The sequence below is a fragment of the Odocoileus virginianus genome, chromosome 27 (genome assembly GCF_023699985.2).
Source record: "Odocoileus virginianus isolate 20LAN1187 ecotype Illinois chromosome 27, Ovbor_1.2, whole genome shotgun sequence".
In the NCBI taxonomy this organism is placed as follows: Eukaryota; Metazoa; Chordata; class Mammalia; order Artiodactyla; family Cervidae; genus Odocoileus; species Odocoileus virginianus.
Window position 1 is genome coordinate 24,272,539 of NC_069700.1, and position 21,130 is coordinate 24,293,668.

At 42.6% G+C, this 21,130-nt stretch overlaps 1 protein-coding gene across 2 annotated transcripts in view; it reads left to right on the forward strand.

Annotated features, from left to right (window-relative positions):
* The window catches only part of RCAN2 (regulator of calcineurin 2), a 273,404-nt gene that overhangs the window by 165,000 nt on the left and 87,274 nt on the right, over positions 1 to 21,130 (forward strand). The window contains exon 1 of one of the 2 annotated variants that reach the window (XM_070456347.1): positions 5,710 to 6,095. The exons of the other annotated variant lie outside the window; for it this stretch is intronic. Coding sequence (XP_070312448.1) covers positions 6,009 to 6,095 — 87 coding nt within the window. The 5' untranslated portion in view covers positions 5,710 to 6,008. Of the gene's footprint in view, positions 1 to 5,709; positions 6,096 to 21,130 lie in introns of those variants that run through there. 2 annotated transcript variants of the gene reach the window in all.

The following is a 21,130-nucleotide window of genomic DNA, read 5'->3' on the forward strand; positions in this document are numbered from 1 at the left end:
GGTAGCTGTGTCGCATGGGCTTTGCTGTTCCATGGCCTCTGATATCTTTCCGGACCAGGGGTCGAACCCGTGCCCCTTGCGTTGACAGGTGAAACATTTTTACCACCGAGCTACCAGGGAAGCCTCTAAAATACCTATTTTACAATTTGCGGTGAGGCTTTATTTCCTGGAGAGACTAATGTCCTCCTGCCAAGATGTGTCAGAGCAAGGCTCTTTCTCTTAAATAACACGTTTAACCTTTATGTGCGTGCTCAGTCGCTCAGCCGTGACCGACTCTTTGTGACCCCATGGACTGTAGCCTGCCAAGTTCCTCTGTCCATAGGATTTTTCCAGGCAAGAATACTGGAAGGGATTGCCATTTAGTCCTCCAGGGGATCTTCCCAACTCAGGGATCGAGCTGGTGTTCCTCTTGCATCTCCTGCTTTGGCAGATGGATTCTTTACCACTGAGCCATCAGGAAAGCCCCGAGCAACCTTTGTAGCTCTTCCCTAAACAGAAAGTGTGAAATAATTCACAAAAACCCTGTAAGTGAGCAGAGAGATGGTTATAATGGGTCGTCCCTACTGCCTTGCTCTTTGATCAGCTGTGGACCTGTGCGCTAGACTTAACCTTTGAATTGTAGGCCTTTCTTGTTGCAGAGAATGGATTCCAGGGCACACGGGCTTCAGTCGTTGCAGCACTTGGCTTCAGTAGTTGGGGTGCATGGCTTCAGTAGTTGGGGTGCATGGGCTTAGCTGCTCTGCCATATGTGGGATCTTCCTGGACCACAGATGGAGTTGGTGTGCCCTGCGTTGCATGGTGGACTCTTAAATGTTGGACCACCAGGGGAGTCCCTGTATTTTGCCTTTGCTCTGGATATTTCTAGTTTGCACCCCCTGCCTGGGGGGCCCTCCTCACCCCTTCTCTGTCTGACAGACTTTTACCTATGTCTGAAGATCAGAAGTCAAGTCCTGCTCCTTGAGGCTCATCTGCCCCAGGTCCCTTCAGCATCCCTTGCTCTTTCTGCAGTGCTCCCGCCAAGTGCCGTCTGCCCGTCCTTTGCCACCGCCACCGTTGCTGTGTTGTGTAGGTGTTTGTCTCCATGTCTCATCTTCTCCCCTGGATTTTAAGCCCTTTGAGGATCATGAATTTTACTTAGTCATCATTTTAGAGGTATCTCATCATTTTGTCCTTCAGAGTAGCTGATAGAGCTCTGTACGTAGTCATCACTCAGAAACTGTTAGTTGAATTATCTGTTTTCATAATTTCATACTCCCCACAGTGCCCTAGACAACACAGTAACAACTGTACACACACACACACACACACACACACACACACACAGAGTTAAATCAGTCTACATATTTCTATTGGTGATCTGATTTCATTAATCACATGGACCACAGCCTTGTCTAGCTCAAAGAAATCATGAGCCATGCCATGTAGGGCCACCCAAGACAGACGGATCATGTTGGAGAATTCTGACAAAATGTGGTCCACTAGAAAAGGTAATGGCAAACCACTTCAGTATTCTTGCCTTGAGAATCCCATGAACAGCATGAAAAGGCAAAAAGATAGGACACTGAAAGATGAACTCCCCAGGTGAGTAGGTGCCCAATATGCTACTGGAGATCAATGGAGAAATAACTCCAGAAAGAATGAAGAGACAGACCCAAAACAAAAACAACACCTGTGGATGTGACTGATGATGGAAGTAAAGTCCGATGCTGTAAAGAGCAATATTGCATAGCAACCTAGAACGTTAGGTCCATGAATCAAGGCAAATTCGAAGTGGTCAAACAGGAGATGGAAAGAGTAAACATCAATGTTTTAGGAGTCAGTGAACTGAAATGGACTGGAATGAGCAAATTTAACTCAGATGACCATTATATCTACTACTCAGGGCAGGAATCCCTTAGAAGAAATGGAGTAGCCATCATAGTCAACAAAAGAGTCTGAAATTCAGTACATGGATGCAATCTCAAAAACAACAGAAGGATCTCTGTCCATTTCCAAGGCAAACATTCAATATCACAGTAATCCAAGTCTATGCCCCAACTAGTAACACTGAAGAAGTTGAAGTTGAACAGTTCTATGAAGATCTACAAGACCTGCTAGAACTAACACCCAAAAATGATGTCCTTTTCATTATAGGGAGCTGGGATGCAAATGTAGGAAGTCAGGAGATACCTGGAGTAACAGGCAAATCTGGCCTTGGAGTACAAAACAAAGCAGGTCAAAGGCTAACAGAGTTTTGCCAAGAGAACACACTGGTCATGGTAAACACCCTCTTCCAATAACACAAGAGACATGAACATCACCAGATGGTCAATACCAAAATCAGATTTATTATATTCTTTGCAGCCAAAGATGGAGAAGCTCTATATAGTCAGCATAAATAAGACTGGGAGCTGATTGTGGCTCAGATCATGAACTCCTTATTGCCAAATTCAGACTTAAATTGAAAAAGGTACGGAAATCTACTAGGCCATTCAGGTATGACCCAAATCAAATCCCTTATGATTATATAGTGGAAGTGATAAATAGATTCAAGGGATTAGATCTGATAGAGTGCCTGAAGAAATATGAATGGAGGTACGTGACATTGTACAGGAGGCAGTGATCAAGGCCATCCCCAAGAAAAAGAAATGCAAAAAGGCAAAATGATTGTCTGAGGAGGCCTTACAAATAGCTGAGGAAAGAAGAGAAGCTAAAGGCAAAGGAGAAAAGAAAAGGTATACCCATTTGAATACAGAGTTCCAAAGAATAGCAAGGAGAGAGATAAGAAAGCCATCCTCAGTGACCAGTGCAAGGAAATAGAGGAAAATAATAGAATGGGAAAGACTAGAGATCTCCTCAAGAAAATTAGTGATACCAAAGGAACATTTCATGCAAAAATGGGCACAATAAAAGACAGAAATGGTATGAAAAACTAAGCAGATGATATTAAGAAGAGGTGGCAAGAATACACAGAAGAACTATACACAGAAGATCTTCGTGACCCAGATAACCATCATGGTATGATCACTCACCTAGAGCCAGATGTCCTGGAATGCAAAGTCAAGTGGACCTTAGGAAGCATCACTATGAAGAAAGCTAGTGGAGGTGATGGAGTTCCAGCTGAGCTATTTCAAAGATGAGAAGATGATGATGTGCTAAAAGATGATGCTGTGAAAGTGCTGCACTCAATATGCCAGCAAATTTGGAAATCTCAGCAGTGGCCACAGGACTGGAAAAGATCAGTTTTCATTCCAATCCCAAAGAAAAGCAACGCCAAAGATTGTTCAGACTACAACACAGTTGCCCTCATCTCACATGCTAGCGAAATAATGCTCAAAATTCTCCAAGCCAGGCTTCAATAGTATGTGAACTATGAATTTCCAGATGTTCAAGCTGGATGTAGAAAAGGCAGAGGAACCAGAGATCAAATTGCCAACATCCATTGGATTATCGAAAAAGCAAGAGAGTTCCAGAAAAACTTATGCTTTATTGACTATGCCAAAGCCTTTGACTGAGTGAATCACAACAAACTATGGAAAATTCTTAAAGAGATGGAAACACCAGGCCACCTGACCTGCCTCCTGAGAAATCTGTACGCAGGTCAAGAAGCTACAGTTAGAACTGTACGAAACAAAAGACTGGTTCCAAATCGGGAAAGGAGTATGTCAAGGCTGTATATTGTCACCCTGCTTATTTAACTTCTATGCAGAGTACATAATGCGAAATGCCAGGCTGGATGAAGCACAAGCTGAAATCAAGATTGCTGGGAGAAATATCAATAACCTAAGATATGCAGATGACACCACCCTTATGGCAGAAAGCAAAGAAGAACTAACAAGCCTCTTGGTGAAACTGAAAGAGGAGAGTGAAAAAGTTGGCTTAAAACTCAACATTCAGAAAACTAAAATCATGGCATCTGGTCCCATCACTTCATGGCAAATAGATGGGGAAACAATGGAAACAGTGAGAGACTTAATTTTCTTGGGCTCCAAAATCACTGCAGATGGTGACTACAGCCGTGAAATTAAAAGACGCTTGCTCCTTGGAATATTTTGATCAATATGATCAACTTGACAGCACATTAAAAAGCAGAGACATTACCTTACCAACAATGGTCCGTCTAGTCAAAGCTATGGTTTTTCCAGTAGTCATGTATGGATGTGAGAGTTGGACTATAAAGAAAGTTGAGTACTGAAGAATTGATGCTTTTGAACTGTGGTGTTGGAGAAGACTCTTGAGAGTCCCTTGGACTGCAAGGGGATCCAACCAGTCCATCCTAAAGGAAACCAGTCCTGAATAGTCATTGGAAGGACTGATGTTGAAGCTGAAACTCCAATACTTTGGCCACCTGGTGCGAAAAGCTGACTCACTGGAAAAGACCCTGATGCTGGGAGGGATTGGGGGCAGGAGGAGAAGGGGACGACAGAGGATGAGATGGTTGGATGACATCACTGTCTCGATGGACATGAGTTTGAGCAAGCTCTGGGAGTTGGTGATGGACTGTGAAGCCTGGTGTGCTGCAATCCATGGGATTGCAAAGAATTGGACACGACTGAGCAACTGAACTGAACTGAGCTGAGCTGATTAGACTCACTTTCTTTTGCTTTCATTAGACTCACATGTAACCCAAAATGAGGATCAACCAGATAACTTCTATGCCTTCAGTCTAAAAGGTCACTTTCTCATCTGCCTGCAGAATGTGGCCACTTTGTCCAGTCCTGGGTTAGAAAGGCACCAATCTGTTATAGATCGTGACCTCTGATAGCCACAGAAGATGCACCTGCACTCTACTGGGCATAGATCCTGCCAGAATGTCAGTTCATTCTACCAGTATTTTTATAACCAATGATAAAATGAAAACGATTTGGGTTTTTGTTTTTTTTTCCTTTGCTCACTTCTGCTGTGAAGGCTGTTCCCGTTTGGTTTGTTCATACATTAAACAATTACTGCCTTCTCATGCCAGACACTCGGCTAAAGTCTCAAGATATAAAGATGAATTATCCGCAACCCTGCCCTTCAGGGGTTCACAATCACGAAAAAAGACTGAAAAAGCCATTGGACAAGTTCAAAGTCTCGGGCGAAATCAAGTCCTGAGGTTCTGACAATGACCCACATCAGTGCGTTTGCCTGTTAGACTCTGCCATCTGTCCCTGCATGAGACGTTTGCTGGAACTCCTTCCCACTTTGGGTTTGAATGACCTTGGCGACAGCCTGAAATCCAGAGCTTTGAGGGGTGCTTTTAGAGTTCCTGGTCTGCACTTAATGTGCTTCAAATAGACATTCACAAACCTCTAATTATCTCCTCTTACCAGGCTGCCTAAATGACTGATGCCCAGCTCTCTTAGTCACTCCAAGAATGGATTTCTATTTAGCCCATGCCCACCCGAGATGCATTAGGGTACCTAGAACATGCGTGTCTGCTCCGAGAGGCACAGGGCAATTAACAGAAGCCAAGCAATTTGCAAAATGCCTCAACTTCCTGCTCCTTTCTGAGGCAGAGAAATTGTCACACCTTAACCTCAGCAGGCTCATAGGCAGAATAATTCCCCCACCCACCCCCACCCCAAACAGAGTCTCTGGTGTCAGATGTCCGCCCCCCTACCATGCCCCACCCTGGCTTTTTGCAAACATAAGCACTCGGCTGAAACCACAGCTATGACTCAGTTCCTAGCGAGCTGCTGCCTGAATTGATTTAGTCTGAGTTCAGATTTAGCACATAATCATGTTCAATTTGCTCCACTGCACTGCCTAGAGATAAAAGGCTGGGGGAAAAAAATAGCTCCAGCTTGTGTCAGTCCTTGCGGTGATGTCATCGCTATCAGAGAGCCGGCCGCTCTTGCTCTGCCCTGCTGCCTGAGCCGCGGCGGGCTGCGTGCGTGCGCGCAGCCGAGTGGGTTCAGGTGCCCGGCTCGGCCATCCCCAGGGCAGGCCAGCGCCCGGCCGGCCCCGGCACCAGCTACCTGGACGTTCTTCCCAGCCCGCAGGACTCCGAGGCTGCCTAACTCTTTCTTGTCAATTCCGGAGGGGGAATGCCAGCCCCTAGCATGGACTGTGATGTTTCCACTCTGGTTGCCTGCGTGGTGGATGTGGAGGTCTTTACCAACCAGGAGGTTAAGGTACGCACCTGCAGTCTTCTGTTTCATTGTTTTTGCTGTTTGCCGAAGCTGCCAGCAGCCTTGTTAGCTAAAGGGAACAGGACTTTGATTCGTAGTTTTCAGCTCAGGATCTGCGCTAGAAATGCATGGGGTGAGTGCCTGGCTCTGTTAATTAGAATAAGTTCGAAGAGAGACCAGCGCATTCATTTTGCATGTGATAAGGTTTGAAAAATCATTGTCTGTGTATTCTTGCCTTTCCTATTAGGCAATCCTTAGTCAATCCTTTTCACAGTAGACATGTTTTCATAGTCTCCGTGTCAATAAGAATTTGCTAGTGCTTAGTGTTTTGAGGGGTTTTAAATCAATGACTCAATGAAGAAAGCACATATAATAATCATCTCACCCAGGACACCCCGATCATGGGACCTTAACCCCTTCATGAAATGTCCCTTACGTAGGCCATGATGTGAAAATTGAACAAAAGCTCTTCTGAAGACAGCAGTTTCAATTCCCAGCTCTCAGAAAATCAAAGTTGGAAAAGAGCTGTCTAAATTTCCTTTGTCAGGCAGAAGCAGCAAGTCATTTCCCCTGAACAGTTTTCCATAAAGAAAGTTCAGGCATAAATAAATTTTGCATCTCGAGATGTGGTATCCCAGGGCGCTGGTCCTCGGTGAGTGTCTGCAGCAGTTGTTTGATTGTCGTGGGTAATTGTCTCCTGATGACACACGTTCTCTTTCCTTTTGCCCCTTTGGGTTTGTGTTCTGAAAAAGGTGCCGTGCTTGCAGAATGGGAATTTCGATTTCTTCTCTCATACTGAAAATAAGATCTAGCAGAAGCTTCTTATTTAAGCAGTTCACACACACAACCAAAAGGGCAGTTGCTCATTGTGAGACAGGAGGAAGGAAAGGGGAATCGCACTGCAGGATCGTTTCCCACCCTCCCCTTAGTCTTGACTTAAAGGAAGACCCGGAATTCTTTGTTTTGGGCTGTGCAAGATGACGCCCTGGTGCTTCCCAGGTGGGAATGTGTGTGTCCACTAGCATAACACATGACTCTGTCATTCAAGATTGCGGTTTTAAACACTCTTTTGAACTGGATTCAAGAATCTGGTTTGTTGTTTCTGCATATTTTAAATGTGTGGCCCTGTGTTGACCAGTTCTTACAGCGGTGCTGTAAAGTGTCCACCACCTGTCATACTGAGGTTCAGAAAATTAGAATGGAATGGATGGGTGCTGCCTACAGGCGCGTCCACAGTGGAAATATGCGTGTAGAGACAGTCTTGCTGGTCACACCTGCTGTATACACTCCAGAAGAGAGCAGTTCGCAAAGCCCCTCCAGTTTAAAACCTCTTTAAAGTCCATGGGTAACTGGGTAAAAAGCCGTCTCTGCACACCAGCTGGAATAGAATTGTGCGTACCTAAAGTAAAACTTTACAATGCCCTTCTATTCTTAACAGTTCTCGTTTAATTACATGCTTGTCCTGTGAAAATCTAGACTTTTTTGGTCCACGAAATAATGGTGAGAAAATATTTCTCAGGGAACTGCTGTCTGCCAGGCACTGTGCTCATACAAAAAGGAGTTTAAAATACGCTTATATGACGTAGGTATTTGTAACATAGACATAGAAAGAACCATTTGCCCAATATTTATTTTTTAAAATCATTATTCCATATTTTATTTTTTATTGAAATATAGTTGATTTGCAATGTTTCTGGTGTGCAGCAAACTGATTCAGTTATATGTTTATATATATGTGTGTGTTAGTCACTTAGTCATGTCCGATTTTTTGCAACCCCATGGACTGTAACCTGCCAGGCTCCTCTGTCCATGGAATTCTCCAGGCAAGAATACTCGAGTGGGTAGTCATTCCCTTCTCCAGAAGATCTTCTGGACCCAGGGATTGAACCCAGGTCTCCTGCATTGCAGGCAGATTCTTCACCATCTGAGCCCCTAGGGAAGCCTATATACATATACATATATGTATGTTCTTTTTTCAGATTCTTTTTGATTATAGATTATTATAAGATGTTAAATACAATTCCCTGTGATATACACTAAGTTCTTGCTATTTATCTATTTCATATATAGGAGTGGGTCTATTAATTCTGAACTTCTAATTTGTACTCCCATCCCCTTTCCTCCCCAGTAACAATAAGTTTGTTTTCTATGTCTGTGAGTCTATTTCTGTTTTGTAAATAAGTTCATTTGTATCATTTTTTAAAGATTCCACATATAAGTGATATCATATGGTGTTTGTCTTTCTCTGTCTGACTTACTTCACTTAGTATGATTATCCCTAGTTCCATCCATGTTGTTGCAGACATGCCCAATATTTCTTAAAGGCGGAGTATTTTGTGGAATTCAGGGGACACAAAATTCTTACAGCTGGTTGTACTCGAGTGGTTGGGATGGCGCCATAGAACAAGTGGTACTTAACTTGAAGATGGGTAGATTTTGATACAGGAAGAGGGAGGGCACGGAGATGGGAAGGCATCTCATTTGCAGTCAGGTGAGTCAATGCATTTAACTGCAGTAGGATCTCTGTAAGAGACGGAAGGGAAACAGGGGGAGGAGGGGTGGGATGATGAAGCTTCTCACATTTTCCATAAGATGATGAAGCCTTCACACTTTCCATAAGAAATGTGTGGGGTTTTCTGAGAAGACTCCCACCAGAAAGATGCATATATGTCCTTCCTGCTAAATATTGGTAACTTGGAATCATCATGGATTTGTTTCTTTGGAACAAGGTTCTGAATCCTTCTGTGCCTTAGTTTTCTTATCTGTGACATGGGGATGATCATCATTCCTACCTCTTTGGCTCGATGGGAGGATTAAAAAAAATTATACATGTAAAACAGTTAACACAGTGCCTGACATATTTCATGTTCAATACATGTTAGCTGTTGCCATCATAGTCATGATCATCTGTTCAGACATTCTCTAAAGGTGGTAAGTTACTTCTGCCAGTTTATTGGAATGTCCTATCTCCAGCTGAGTTTACAATGACAGTCCAGGACACAGAATGCGTTTTCCTTCCCATCCCCCCAAACACACACACACACACACACACACACACACAAACTGGTAACTTAGCCATTTAATCATTTGAAATGAAATAGTAATCAAGCAAAATTAAGACAGGCCAAAGAGGTTGGTTGAGAAAACCTATATGTTCCTTGTTCAAAAGTGAGCATGGCTTAGTGGCATGAAGAGAGGTTCAGATGTCAAATTCTAGTACCAAAATTTCACCAAAGGTAAACTTCATTAATCATCTCTTCCAGATTCACAGTGGAGCCAGGAGTTTCTTTCTTCTAAACCTTTAATATTCCTTTTCGGAGAAAGGGGAGGCACCCTAGGTGAGGGTTTGTCTCACCTACCTGCATCCAGCTTGCTTGATCTCAGGCTTTTCTGCCTTTTGCAGACTCTCCCTTTCTACCTGGAAGCCCCGTGGAAAAGAAACCACACCAGGGTTATGCAATCAAGCAGCCTCTCCTTGCAAATGCAGTGATTTATTTGAGGGGGCAGAGGCAAACGCAAATGCAGTGACTTACAGCAATTCAGGAAACCTTATCTTCCATGGGGGAATCTCAGCTGGTTGCACTGGGGGCCCTGAAGGCTCCCATCTCCTAAATTTTGCCAAAGCTGCTGGGGCAGTAATACCAAACAGATGAAGAAATAAGGCAAATGCACCCCCATATTTGTCTTTCTCCAGAAATCCCACTGGTAGTTTTGGGAACTTAGCTGTCTGATGGCAAAAGGCTGCTCAGAAAGATAAAGAAACTCAAAACTCTCAATAGGAGGAAAATGACGTGGTGAGCAGTAGAGTTTGCTTGTGTATGTTGAGTGTGTGTGTCTTTGTGTGTGTCTGTGTGTGCATGCCTGCCTGTGTGTCTGTGTGTATGTTTGTACGTGTGTCTGTGTGTCTCTGTGTGTGTGTCTGTGTGTGTCTCTGGGGTCTGTGTGTTTGTATCGATGTGTGTCTGTATATGTCTGTGTTTGTGTCTGTGTGTGTTTGTGTGTGTCTGTGAGTATCTGTTTGTGAATCTGTGTGTGTGTATGTGTGCCTCTGTGTCTGTGTGTATCTGTTAGTTCATGTATCTGTGTGTGTGTGTGTCTGTGTGTACGCAGGTGAGCAGGGTTGATTTTCTCGAGTGTTCTTCTCATATTCTGAAAATAGTCCTCCCTACCCCCACCCTTCAACAAGGAGCCAAACTCTTGGGGAAATGAAAGATCCAAAGATGGGTAATGAAATTTTTGTTTCACTTTAGTCCAGTGGTTCTTCAATCTGATTACACATTGGTATCCCCTTGGAGAGCTTTTAAAATATTGACAAGGATCAGGTCCCACGCCCAAGACTTCTAACTTGGCTGGTCGGAGTGGAGCTGGGCATAGATGATCACCTGTAAAGTCAGCATCTTGTGTGTTCTAGACACCGGTAGGTACAGGCAAAGTCAGTCCAATATCATCTAGAATAACCTCTGCTTAAACACCTTGATCCATTCCCCTAAGCAAAGCATTGATGGATGCAGTTTCAGAAGCAGCATTTCTGATGGCTTAGAGACTTTACCTGTACCTACTGCCCCTTCCCTGCAGTGAGAGCTTCCCACACAGAAAGAGGGTGGATGCCTCCTCTCTGGGCTGGAGGGCTCCTAATTCAAGTCCAGGGGTCCAGTCCTGACTCCACAGGCATCCATACAGGAGACAGAGGCTCAGGAAGCTTCTTTCTGTTCCTTAGGACAGGCAGGAAACATGGCAGGTCTTATAAGAAAATCAGAAGTTTCAAAGACTCTTGGAGCTCGAGATTTAGATGCAAACTATTTATACTAGACAAGAAACAAGGTCCTACAGTATAGCACAGGGAATGGTATCCAATCTCCTGGAATAAACCATAAAGAAAAGAAGAGTTAAAAAGAGACTTCTCTGGTGGTTCAGTGGTTAGGACTTTGCACTTCCACTGCAGGGGGCACAGGTTTGATCCCTGGTCCGAGGTCTAAAATCCCACATGCCCCGTGGTGAAGAAACTCAGTAACTAAATAATATTTCTTGCACCATTAAAAAAAAAGAAAAGAAAAAATAATACAAAAATCCATGATGAATAAAATATAAAAGTTTAAAAAGAAGAATATATATACATATATATATAGGTATGTATAACTGAGTCACTGCTGTAAGCAGAGATGGGCATAACATTGTAAATTGGCTACACTTCAATAAAAAAATAAAAAACGTATGTTTAGTGCACTTAACTCCTGACCAGGTGATACTCTTAAGTACTGGGAGATGGACAAGACAACCATTCCAGCCCTCAGAGAGTGCACATTCTAACCCAGGAGGCAGACAGCAAACTAGTAAACAAATAAATGTATACTATAATTTCCTAGGGGGCACTAGTGGTAAAGAAGCCGCCTGCCAATGCTGGTAGATATAAGAGACGCGGGTTTGATCCTGGTGTTGGGAAGATCCCCTGCAGGAGAGCGTGGCAACCCAGTCCTGTATTCTTGCCTGGAGAATCCCGTGGACAGAGGAGCCTGTCGGGCTATAGTCCATGGTGTTGCAGAGAGTCGGACACAACTGAAGCAACTTAGCATACAGCACGCATGTAATTTCAGGCAGTGATGAGGGTTTTGAAGAAAGATGGAGCAGAGTGAGGAGGTGAATTGCTGGAAGGGAGTTTGCACTGGAGGCCCTTCAAGTTCTTATTTCTGAAACTTTGCCAGGACTGCTAGATCAATAGTCCCCCAAAGAGGAGGAAATCAGGCAAAGGCGTTTCACCATATTTCTCTCTCCAAAAATTCCATTGACCACTTTTGAATGGGCGGCCAATAGAAGCATTTCTGGCAAGGTGGCAGTTTCTGAAATGTCATTATTCTGGCATCACTCAGGAATCTGAAATGAGTGAAAGGGCCATGTGTCGATCTGAGGGAAAAACACGCCAGTAGTGGGACCATTAGAGGCAAAGAGGGGCGACGTTACCTGATGTGTTCTTACCCAGGCCTCCCTTTACCCTGTGTCCACCATTCACTCATTCAGGGACCCACTGAGGCTGTCAAGGTCTCATACCATGATTTTTAGTTTGTTCATGCTGCTCCTTTTTGAAATTGTGCTCATGTTATGTTTTAAGCCTTGTGGTTCTCTTGGAAGAGGGGGAAATAGAAGCAGAAATTTGTTCTCAGAGTAATAATTCTTCATACACTTGAAATCTTAGGATTGCTGTAGGACTTTTCCTTCCCATCTAAAAGGCCAGGGCCTTTCCAAGGTGACTCAAAAGTCCTACTTTCTCTCCTCTGCTTTTGAGAATCTCTCTGTATCCTCCCAATCCATGCAACCTTGAACAAGTCTCTTAACCTTTCTGGCCACACAGGAATGATGCTGAGAAAAATGCTTGATGCTTTTTGAATTTCATTTACTTTTTTCACACGAAAGTATATGACTGACTCATAGTCTGTGTCATGCTGTTGTGTGAGTTATGAAAAGAAAAAGCCAGCACATCTTGGCCACTTAGTACATTGAAATCTATTTGTCATTTGAACCAGTGAAAATTGCATGACTCGTTTTGTTTGGCAGGATGCACAGGAAGAGAATGATGGAGCAGAGTTGGTATGATACACTTTGCCCTCTGCTTTGGGAGGAGACAAGTGATACAAATGAAAATGTGGGTATTGGGGGGTATCGCGGGATTGATCTGGAAGAGAAGCTTGTGGGTATTTGTTAGGAGAGCTTGCTCGTCAAGCTTCACACCTGTTTCTTATGCTTTGCAAATGCAGTGCTGGGCAGAGGACTCGGCTGCAGGCAACCTTTTTGGTTCTGTAGAGCTCTAAAGCTCTCTCAGAATCTTCAAAAACCATGCTGTTCACTCAGAGGCTTAGAAGAATTTTGAGTTGTGTACGATTTCATTCTCAAACATTGAAACCCTCTGGAGATACTTGCGGTAAATTTTAGGAACCAAATGTTAAGTTGACTGAAACTCTCATTGCTCAATGGCTGAAATTTTATTGTTTTTAATTGGAGTGGGATTGCTTTGCGATGTGTCTACTGTACGACAGTGTGACTTAGTTATCTGTATGCATATATTGTGCTCCCTTGTGAGCCTCCCTCGCACACCACTTCTCCCCAGAATTTTAAATCATATTTATTTCACATTACATCTCCAGACCATCTTTAATTTCTGAAAACCAAAAGGGAATGTGTAGGGAGGATGCGGTGTGGAGGATGGGATGGCTTTCTCATAGCAGATACTGACCCTCACAACAAAAGCACGTTTGTCCTCTGATAACAAAAAGGACTAGAACTGAGGCCATTGTGGAAATAAATGTGTTAATGTAAAACTGAATGTTAGACAGTAACCCTAAAAATTACCTGAAACTTAACATGTTTAAATGTGTACTGTTGAATTTTTTTTCTTTCTTTTTTTTTTTTATTTTTATTAGTTGGAGGCTAATTACTTTACATCATTACAGTAGTTTTTGTTATACATTGAAATGAATTAGCCATGGATTTACATGTATTCCCCATCCCAGTCCCCCCTCCCACCTCCCTCTCCACCCGATCCCTCTGGGTCTTCCCAGTGCACCAGGCCCGAGCACTTGTCTCATGTACCCAACCTGGGCTGGTTATCTGTTTCACCCTAGCTAATATACATGTTTCAATGCTGTTCTCTTGAAACATCCCACCCTCGCCTTCTCCCAGAGTCCACAAGTCTGTTCTATACATCTGAGTCTCTTTTTCTGTTTTGCATTGTACTGTTGAATATTATCTCACTTCTCAAAAAGTAGCAAACACCTTTCAGAGTGGGAAGAAGGGATTTTGTACAAGTGACAGAGGCTCCCTGAGAAGGTTAGCAGGCAGATTTCGCAGCCACCTGTCACGTCAGGGAAAGGCAGGGAACAGTATTCAACTAATGAGATGGTAAAGCAGGAAAGCCAACTGATAACGTGCCTCTCTATTTAGAGTCTTTTAACTGTGGGAAAGTGATTCAGACCTTGACAGTTGCTACCTCTGAGTGCCAGATTTATTCAAAGCAATAACAAGAAAACAGTGGCTTCATTAATGTTATTCTCCTAAAGAAGCAGATTTTAATATGAAACTCAGTGAGTACCCTTTGCAACCTTAGTGATTCTGAATACAGCTATCAACCATTTATAATAGCCTGTTTTAGTTCTTTCTGATGAAACTTAAAATTGACAAATAGAAAAGAAAATGATGCCTGAAACATTTATTATCACTGGGTATGCTTAGGTTGTAAGCTGAAATGGCATCACAGCTTTGCGGTGAATAACCCAGCTTTCCAGGGAGGTCATAAACCCTCTAGACCACACCTGGCCTAGAATTTCTTTATGTAATGGGAAAGCTTCTTTATGTAAAGGGAATATATTCCTTCCAAGCTCTAAATCTCAGCTCATTCCAAGGTACTAGTTCAAAAAAGATTGAGAGATAATTTAATGAGGACTTCAAACAGGGAAAAAGAAGTTGTGAACTCTCCACTCTATCTAGAATGGAGAATTTATCTTAAAACTGTTTGAGAATAAAATATCCACCAAGTTAAGACCTTCCCTAGAAAATACTCACTGGATGTGCCTTTGTATTCCTCTCTTGGGTAAATGTATCTCTAGGGTGGATAATATACACCTGTACATACACACGTGTACACACACTCATGAAAATGTTTTGCATGTGTGTGTGTATGTGCATGCTCAGTCGCTTCCGTCGTGTCTGACTCTTTGTGACCCCATGGACTATAGTCCACCAGGCTCCTCTGTTCTTGGGGTTCTTCAGGCAAGAATACTGCAGTGGGTTACTGTGCCCTTCTCCAAGGGATCTTCCCAACTCAGGGATCGGACCCATGTCTCTTACATCTCCTGCATTGGCAGGAGGGTTCTTTACCACTTGTGCCACCTGGGAAACCCCATTGCATGTGTATACTATATATAAATATATATATTTTTTTTTTCCTTAACCATGGAAGATTTCTTTCTCTTCTTCTCTGGCTTGTCTAACCAGTTATTGGAAACTGAGCTCCTAACCATGTCAGGGACTTGAGAACCCAGAGAAGGTTCCTGGTCAAAAATTGAGCAGAAATCTCAACAATTGCTAAACAATTCCCCCAAGGTGGAGTGCGATTAGGGTGGGGACAGGAGAAAAGTAATGACCTTTTCATTTTATTGTTATATACCAAAGAAATGTTTACATCCTTACAGTCTAGGAGCACAATTACTCTCCAGGATCTAATATACAAGTTCTAAACTATGAATTTTTAAAAAATATTTGCAAAAAGATCTCTACCCTTCACTTCCAGAAAGATAACTTTAACAAATTTATCCTTCTCTGTTATACTGGACTTCAGACCAGCTTTCATTCCCCCTCCAAATAACATCTTTACTAATATTCTACTTGTTCCAACAATAAGATAGCTTGCTATTTAGTTGTAACATATTTTTCCTGCATCTCTAGTGGTTCTAAAGTAATATGTGAGCAGTCTTTAAGTTGTACCCCAAAGATTTGATGGGCAGGGGAAAATTTACTAAGTTAAGCATTAAACCATCCCACGTGATGGCAATGTAACCCCCCAGAGATAGTAATTTTCATGGTTCAGTATTTTATGTTGTCAAGATAAGCAATTTAAAAAATTCTAACAACTCTTCTCCTTCACTAAATGCTTCTGAGTACATGGCATATATTAGGATACTCCTTAGTATCCCCATAATAGCATGAGGTATCCATTTTTCTGTTTTAAACAGGTGTCTGGACAGAGAAGTTAATTTTTGCATAAGATCACACAGCTATTAGGGTCTGCTCGGGGGACTCAGTGGTGAAAGAACCCACCTGCCAAAGCAAGAGACGCAGGTTCGATCCCTTGTTCAGTAAGATCCCCTGGAGAAGGAAATGGCAACTCACTCCAGTATTCTTGCCTGGAAAATCCCATGAACAGAGGAGCCTGGTGGGGTAAAGTCCATCAGGTCACTAAGCATAGGATACAACTTAGTAATTAAACAGCAACAACAGCAGTTATTAATTGGTAGAACTGGGTCTTGAACTGTGGTTTGCTTCATTCTTTCTCCTGCCAAAATATCCGTAAGGATTAACAAGCCATTCATTAATTATTTGGGGGGAGGAAAGATGGACATCTTAAAGGATAAGACTTTGAACTCATAGGTAGTATTTCCTCTAGTGTTCAAAATACTGTTTTTGTCTTCTATTACTTATCTGAATTGGGAGTAGTACTTTTACATAAATCAGTAGTGGACATCACTTACTTTTCCCAATAAATCTAACACAGTAGCAGTTCTAGGCATAGCCTGTGTTTTGGATTTCATTTGAAAATCTGTTTCAAAAACTCATAATGCCATCTAGTTGGGGAGAAAAAAAGTGCTGGAAAACCCAGGGGCTCACCAGTAGGTGGATAATAACTGATATGACAGCTCTGCCACCTCTTTCTAGATGTCCGTGAACACTTTCCAGGACTGGGTGAAGGGTGATCTTTGAAGAATTGTAGAACAGCAGTGGTGAAAGTTTTGATTGCAATGATATTATTTTATTTTTAGACAAGGCTTTCAAATTATTACAAAGCTCAGCTTTCTCACTGGAGATCTCCAAAGTTAAACAAGATCGCATGATTCGTCAAGGGAATTTTGGACTGGGGTTTAGTGCACAACACTAAACAAGATCTCTTGGTATATAATTATAGCCTGCATCAATAGTACAGCTCAGAGAATTGATTTCTTCTTATGTGACTTCACTGTCCCTTTAGGTATTGACTAAGAAAAACCACCTCAGGCCACCTTACTGGAACAGGGTGCGTAAGCAATGAGCCAACTTAAAAATAGCAACAGCGTATTGAGCACTTACTATTTATCAGGCCTGGACAAAGTGCTTTGATTCATTCATTCATCAACTATGTAGTGAGTGCCTTCTATATTCAAAACCTCACAGGAGGCTCTGGAGGTTTAGAGGGTAACAGTCCTGTTGGATGCAAAAGCCTGTTCTCTGCCGTTATGCAGTGTTGGCCTTTATTCCACACAGTTTCATTTTTCCCAGACAGGATAATGCTGTTTTGACTTATAGAGAGGCCTCCTTTGCTAACGGAGGGCACACAAGAAGGAAGCAAGCCCAGTCTCCAAGTCAGACGTCCTGGTTGGAATTCTCTATTTGGCCCGTTGGCTGCTTACTGTGTAGCCCTGAGCAGAGAGCCTTACCGCTCCATGCCTCAGTTTCCTCAATTATCAAAGGAAGAAAACAGTGCTTACCTCATAGGTTGGCAGGGAGGATTAAGGCCATTTGAATATACAAAATACTTAACATCGGATCTAGCAGATAGCATGTGTACTGGTAATGATGTCAGCCTTTATCATCATCTTCACCTTTATTAGTAGTTGTAAACTTCTTATACAGAGTTTTGAGTTTTCTTCCCAAGACACTTCTCCCTAACTGGCCCTACTACAGCAAACTCTTTCCTGCAGTTTTCAGCTTTGCCCAGAGGAAGCAGTGCCCTATCTCAGCCTCATACTGAGATCCCAGAGCCACAGTGGGAAGCAGCTGGTTCAGCAGGGGCATGAGGACTCACAGACCCACACAGTTAGCCTGGATTTCCAGACTCAAGGCCAGTTTTAACAATCGTTCTGAAAGCAGTGTCTGTGGTGGAATGCAGAGGCTTTAAGGCAAGATGCCTATTAAGAAAAAGAGAAGTTGAACTCAGAACCCATTTCTTCAAATCATATTTAAACACCTCTCTTTGAGCTGGGTTGTTCTCAGTCGTGTTTGACTCTCTGTAACCCGAAGGACTGTAGCCCATCAGGCTCCTCTTGTCCATGGAATTTTCCAGGCAAGAATACTGGAGTGGATTGCCGTTTCCTACTCCAGGGGATCTTCCTGACCCAGGGATCAAACCCACATCTCCTGCATTGACAAATGGATTCTTTACTACTGTGCCACCTTCAAGTGGTATGATAGACTAGCTTCATCATAGCTATGCTAAACTACAATTGAAATACTTCCAATGCTGACTTTTGCTTTCCATTTCTACTTTAAAACTGTGGAGAAAGGTGGAAATTTAATTAATTAACCAAGCTAAGCTCAATTTCCCTTTTGCTTAATAGGCCTTTTGCCCTAGAAACTCTGTATTCTGCCATGTACCCCTACCTCTGACTGCTTATTATCTTGTATCATAGAACTAGTAAACAGTTCCGTGATACTTCTAACCAACGAAAATAATAACTAAGCTACAAGCCCTGCTATTCATTGCCTGGATGAAGAAGCAGTAGATCTGAATTATTAATGAAATGAATAGTAGATGATCTATTTTATCTTACTTTGTCGGAAAGTGTTCTATACTTTGCAGTGCTCAGCAAAATAATATTCTATATTTAAGTAACAATTAGCATCTAATTAACCACAGTCAACATTTATGTAAACCTCAGCAGACTTGAACCCTCTTTCAATGAATGCATCTTCATGCCACTCTTCTCTTTTTTTATTATTTTTAAACTATTTTTTGATGCCACCCTTCTGATTAGGTGGGAAATATCCTTTCAATGAGCAGTTCAGGTTAGAAGTGTTCTCCAAACTATGTGCTCAGTCTATAGATGCGAATTTGCTCCATGTTAATTCACATTCCTTTTTTATCAATTTATTTTACTGCAAGATAGTTGATTTGCAATATTATATTAATTTCTGCTATATTGTGAAGTAATCCAGTCATCCATATATGCATTCTTTTTCATATTCTTTTCCGTCATGGGCTTTCACAGAACACTGAATACAGTTCCCTATGCTATACAATAGGACCTTGTTGTTTATCCATTCTGTATGTAATAGTTTGCTTCTTCCAGCCCCAAACCTCCAGTCCATCCCTCCGCTACTGTCCTCTCCCTCAGCAACCACAAGTCTGTTTATGTCCGTGAGTCTGTTTCTGATTCTTAGATTAATTCATTTCTGTCATATTTTATATTCCACGTATAGTTACTTCACATTCTCATTTCATATTTCTTGGAGGCAGAACCAAGAAGCAACTTGGTACAATGGTATAGTGGAAAGCGGCTTGATCTTTGGAGACAGAAGAACCTGAATTCATGCTGTCTCTTATTTGTGACTTTCTCGCATCTTAAAAAAAAAAGATACAGGTTTAGGTTAAGGGCTATTGAGATATAGATGATCAATAAATTATTGCTGATGCCTATGTTTAGTTTGAGTGAGACATCTCATCCATTCATTTGATGTTTAACAAATATGGTGGAGTGCTTGGTAGGTACTGCTTCAGTACGTGTAAGTTCAGGGGTGGAGGCATGCCTCCTGCCGTTGAGTTCACAGCTGATGGAGGAGAAGGTAAGAAATAGACACATAGAACTCTGAAAAGGCTGTGATTTGAGTAAGCCCAGTACACTATGGAAACCTCTAGGAGGGAGGTCTGGATTGAAATGGAAAGGTTTCCCCAAGGAGGTAATTCTTGAGTTACACCTCTAAAGATTAGGTAGGTGTTCAACAGGTGAAGAAAAGATGGACATAGGAGAGGGGCTCCTTGCAAAAGAGAGGAGCCCCCACCAAAGCAGAAATGCCAGGAGAGTGGTGACTCCTAGGAAGTAGAGCCCTGGGTGGGGGCTGGATTATACAGATGCCGGGCCCATGTTGTGAAGGAATTTGGACCGTATGCTCCAGACCAATCCAATGGGCCATGGGAAGCATCTTAAACACGAGCACAACTCTCCACCCGGTCTGACACAAGATCCTTGCTTGTTGAGGTGTGACTGTCGCTGCACCCAGGCTGACACTGCAGAGACTGACATGGAGAAGGGTCCTGCCAGCCAGAGAGAATGAGGATCTGCAGAGTCGGAGCATCCTTGAATTCTGATGCTTATCTTTTGTTATTCCTCTGTCTTGTCTTTTTAAGGAGGAAAGAGGTTGAAGACAAAAGCAACTGCTTGAGGATGTCATTAGGTTGCCATTCAACAAGCCTGGGAGGGGGAAGGGCAGATGTTAGTGCTATACCCAGGATATTCAGGGATGCATTCAATTCAGCAGGCATGTACTGATTGTCTTCTAGGGCTGGGGGTCAAAAATCAGGAATCCCAACCCTGGTCCTTGTCCTGCGAATCATTTGATCTGTGGGCAAGGGAAGCTGATTGAGAATAACAGGCAAATGTCTTTTATTCAAGTATGCCCTGTTGCCTCTTCACATTTCTAACAACTTGGAAATAGAAATGCGGTGATGTCAAACATTGGACGTAGACTATTCTGGGTTCTTCCTGAGAGCAAATACCCATGCAGGGGAAAAAAAAAAAAAAAAAGCCCTCTATATAATTGCTAAAATGTGTTCCTAGGGGATAAAATTCCCCAAGTTTGGCAAATACAAATCAAAGGGAAAGAAGAGTTTGGAATCACCTAGTGGTCCAGTGGTTAGGACTCTGTGCTTTCACTGCCAAGGGCCCAGGTTCAATTCCTGGTCAGGGAACTAAGATCCCAAAAGCTGTGCAGTGCTGCAAAAAAAAAAAAAGAGAGAGAGAAAGTTTTGATGCCATCTCCTTTTAGTTGACTGTTGCCATCATGCCAGTGGTCTTCCACCAGTACAATAGTCTATATTTAGTAGATGCTGAATAAAAATTAGATGAGAGAATGCAGTAACGGTGCCTTATTTTGTTGCTGGCCTTGTTTTAAGCAGCAAAATGGAGGAAGGAGGAGGAAGGAACCTCTATGCCTGTCAGGAAAGAATTTGCAGGTATCATTTCCTCTCAGATTCAGCCGAACAAAACCTGGGTACGTGGACACATCTGGATGAAACAGAGGCTGAGAATATCACAGTGATCCAGGTGGCCCTGTGCCCAGTTAAAAATCAGAATAAGCAAAGGAGAAAGGTGGATATGGAGGGACACGTAGCAATTTCTAGTGCAAGTGACGCATGGACGCTTTAAATAAATGACTTGAGAGCTCAAGTGGCAGGATTCACCTATGTTGAATGACAGTCAGAAGGAGGCCATGATCCTCAAAACAGTCTTCGGAGAAGCTTGTCGAGTTCCATGAAAGAGTGAAGCTTTGATCTGGGGTGTGACGGGCATGTCAGTTACCAGTAGGCT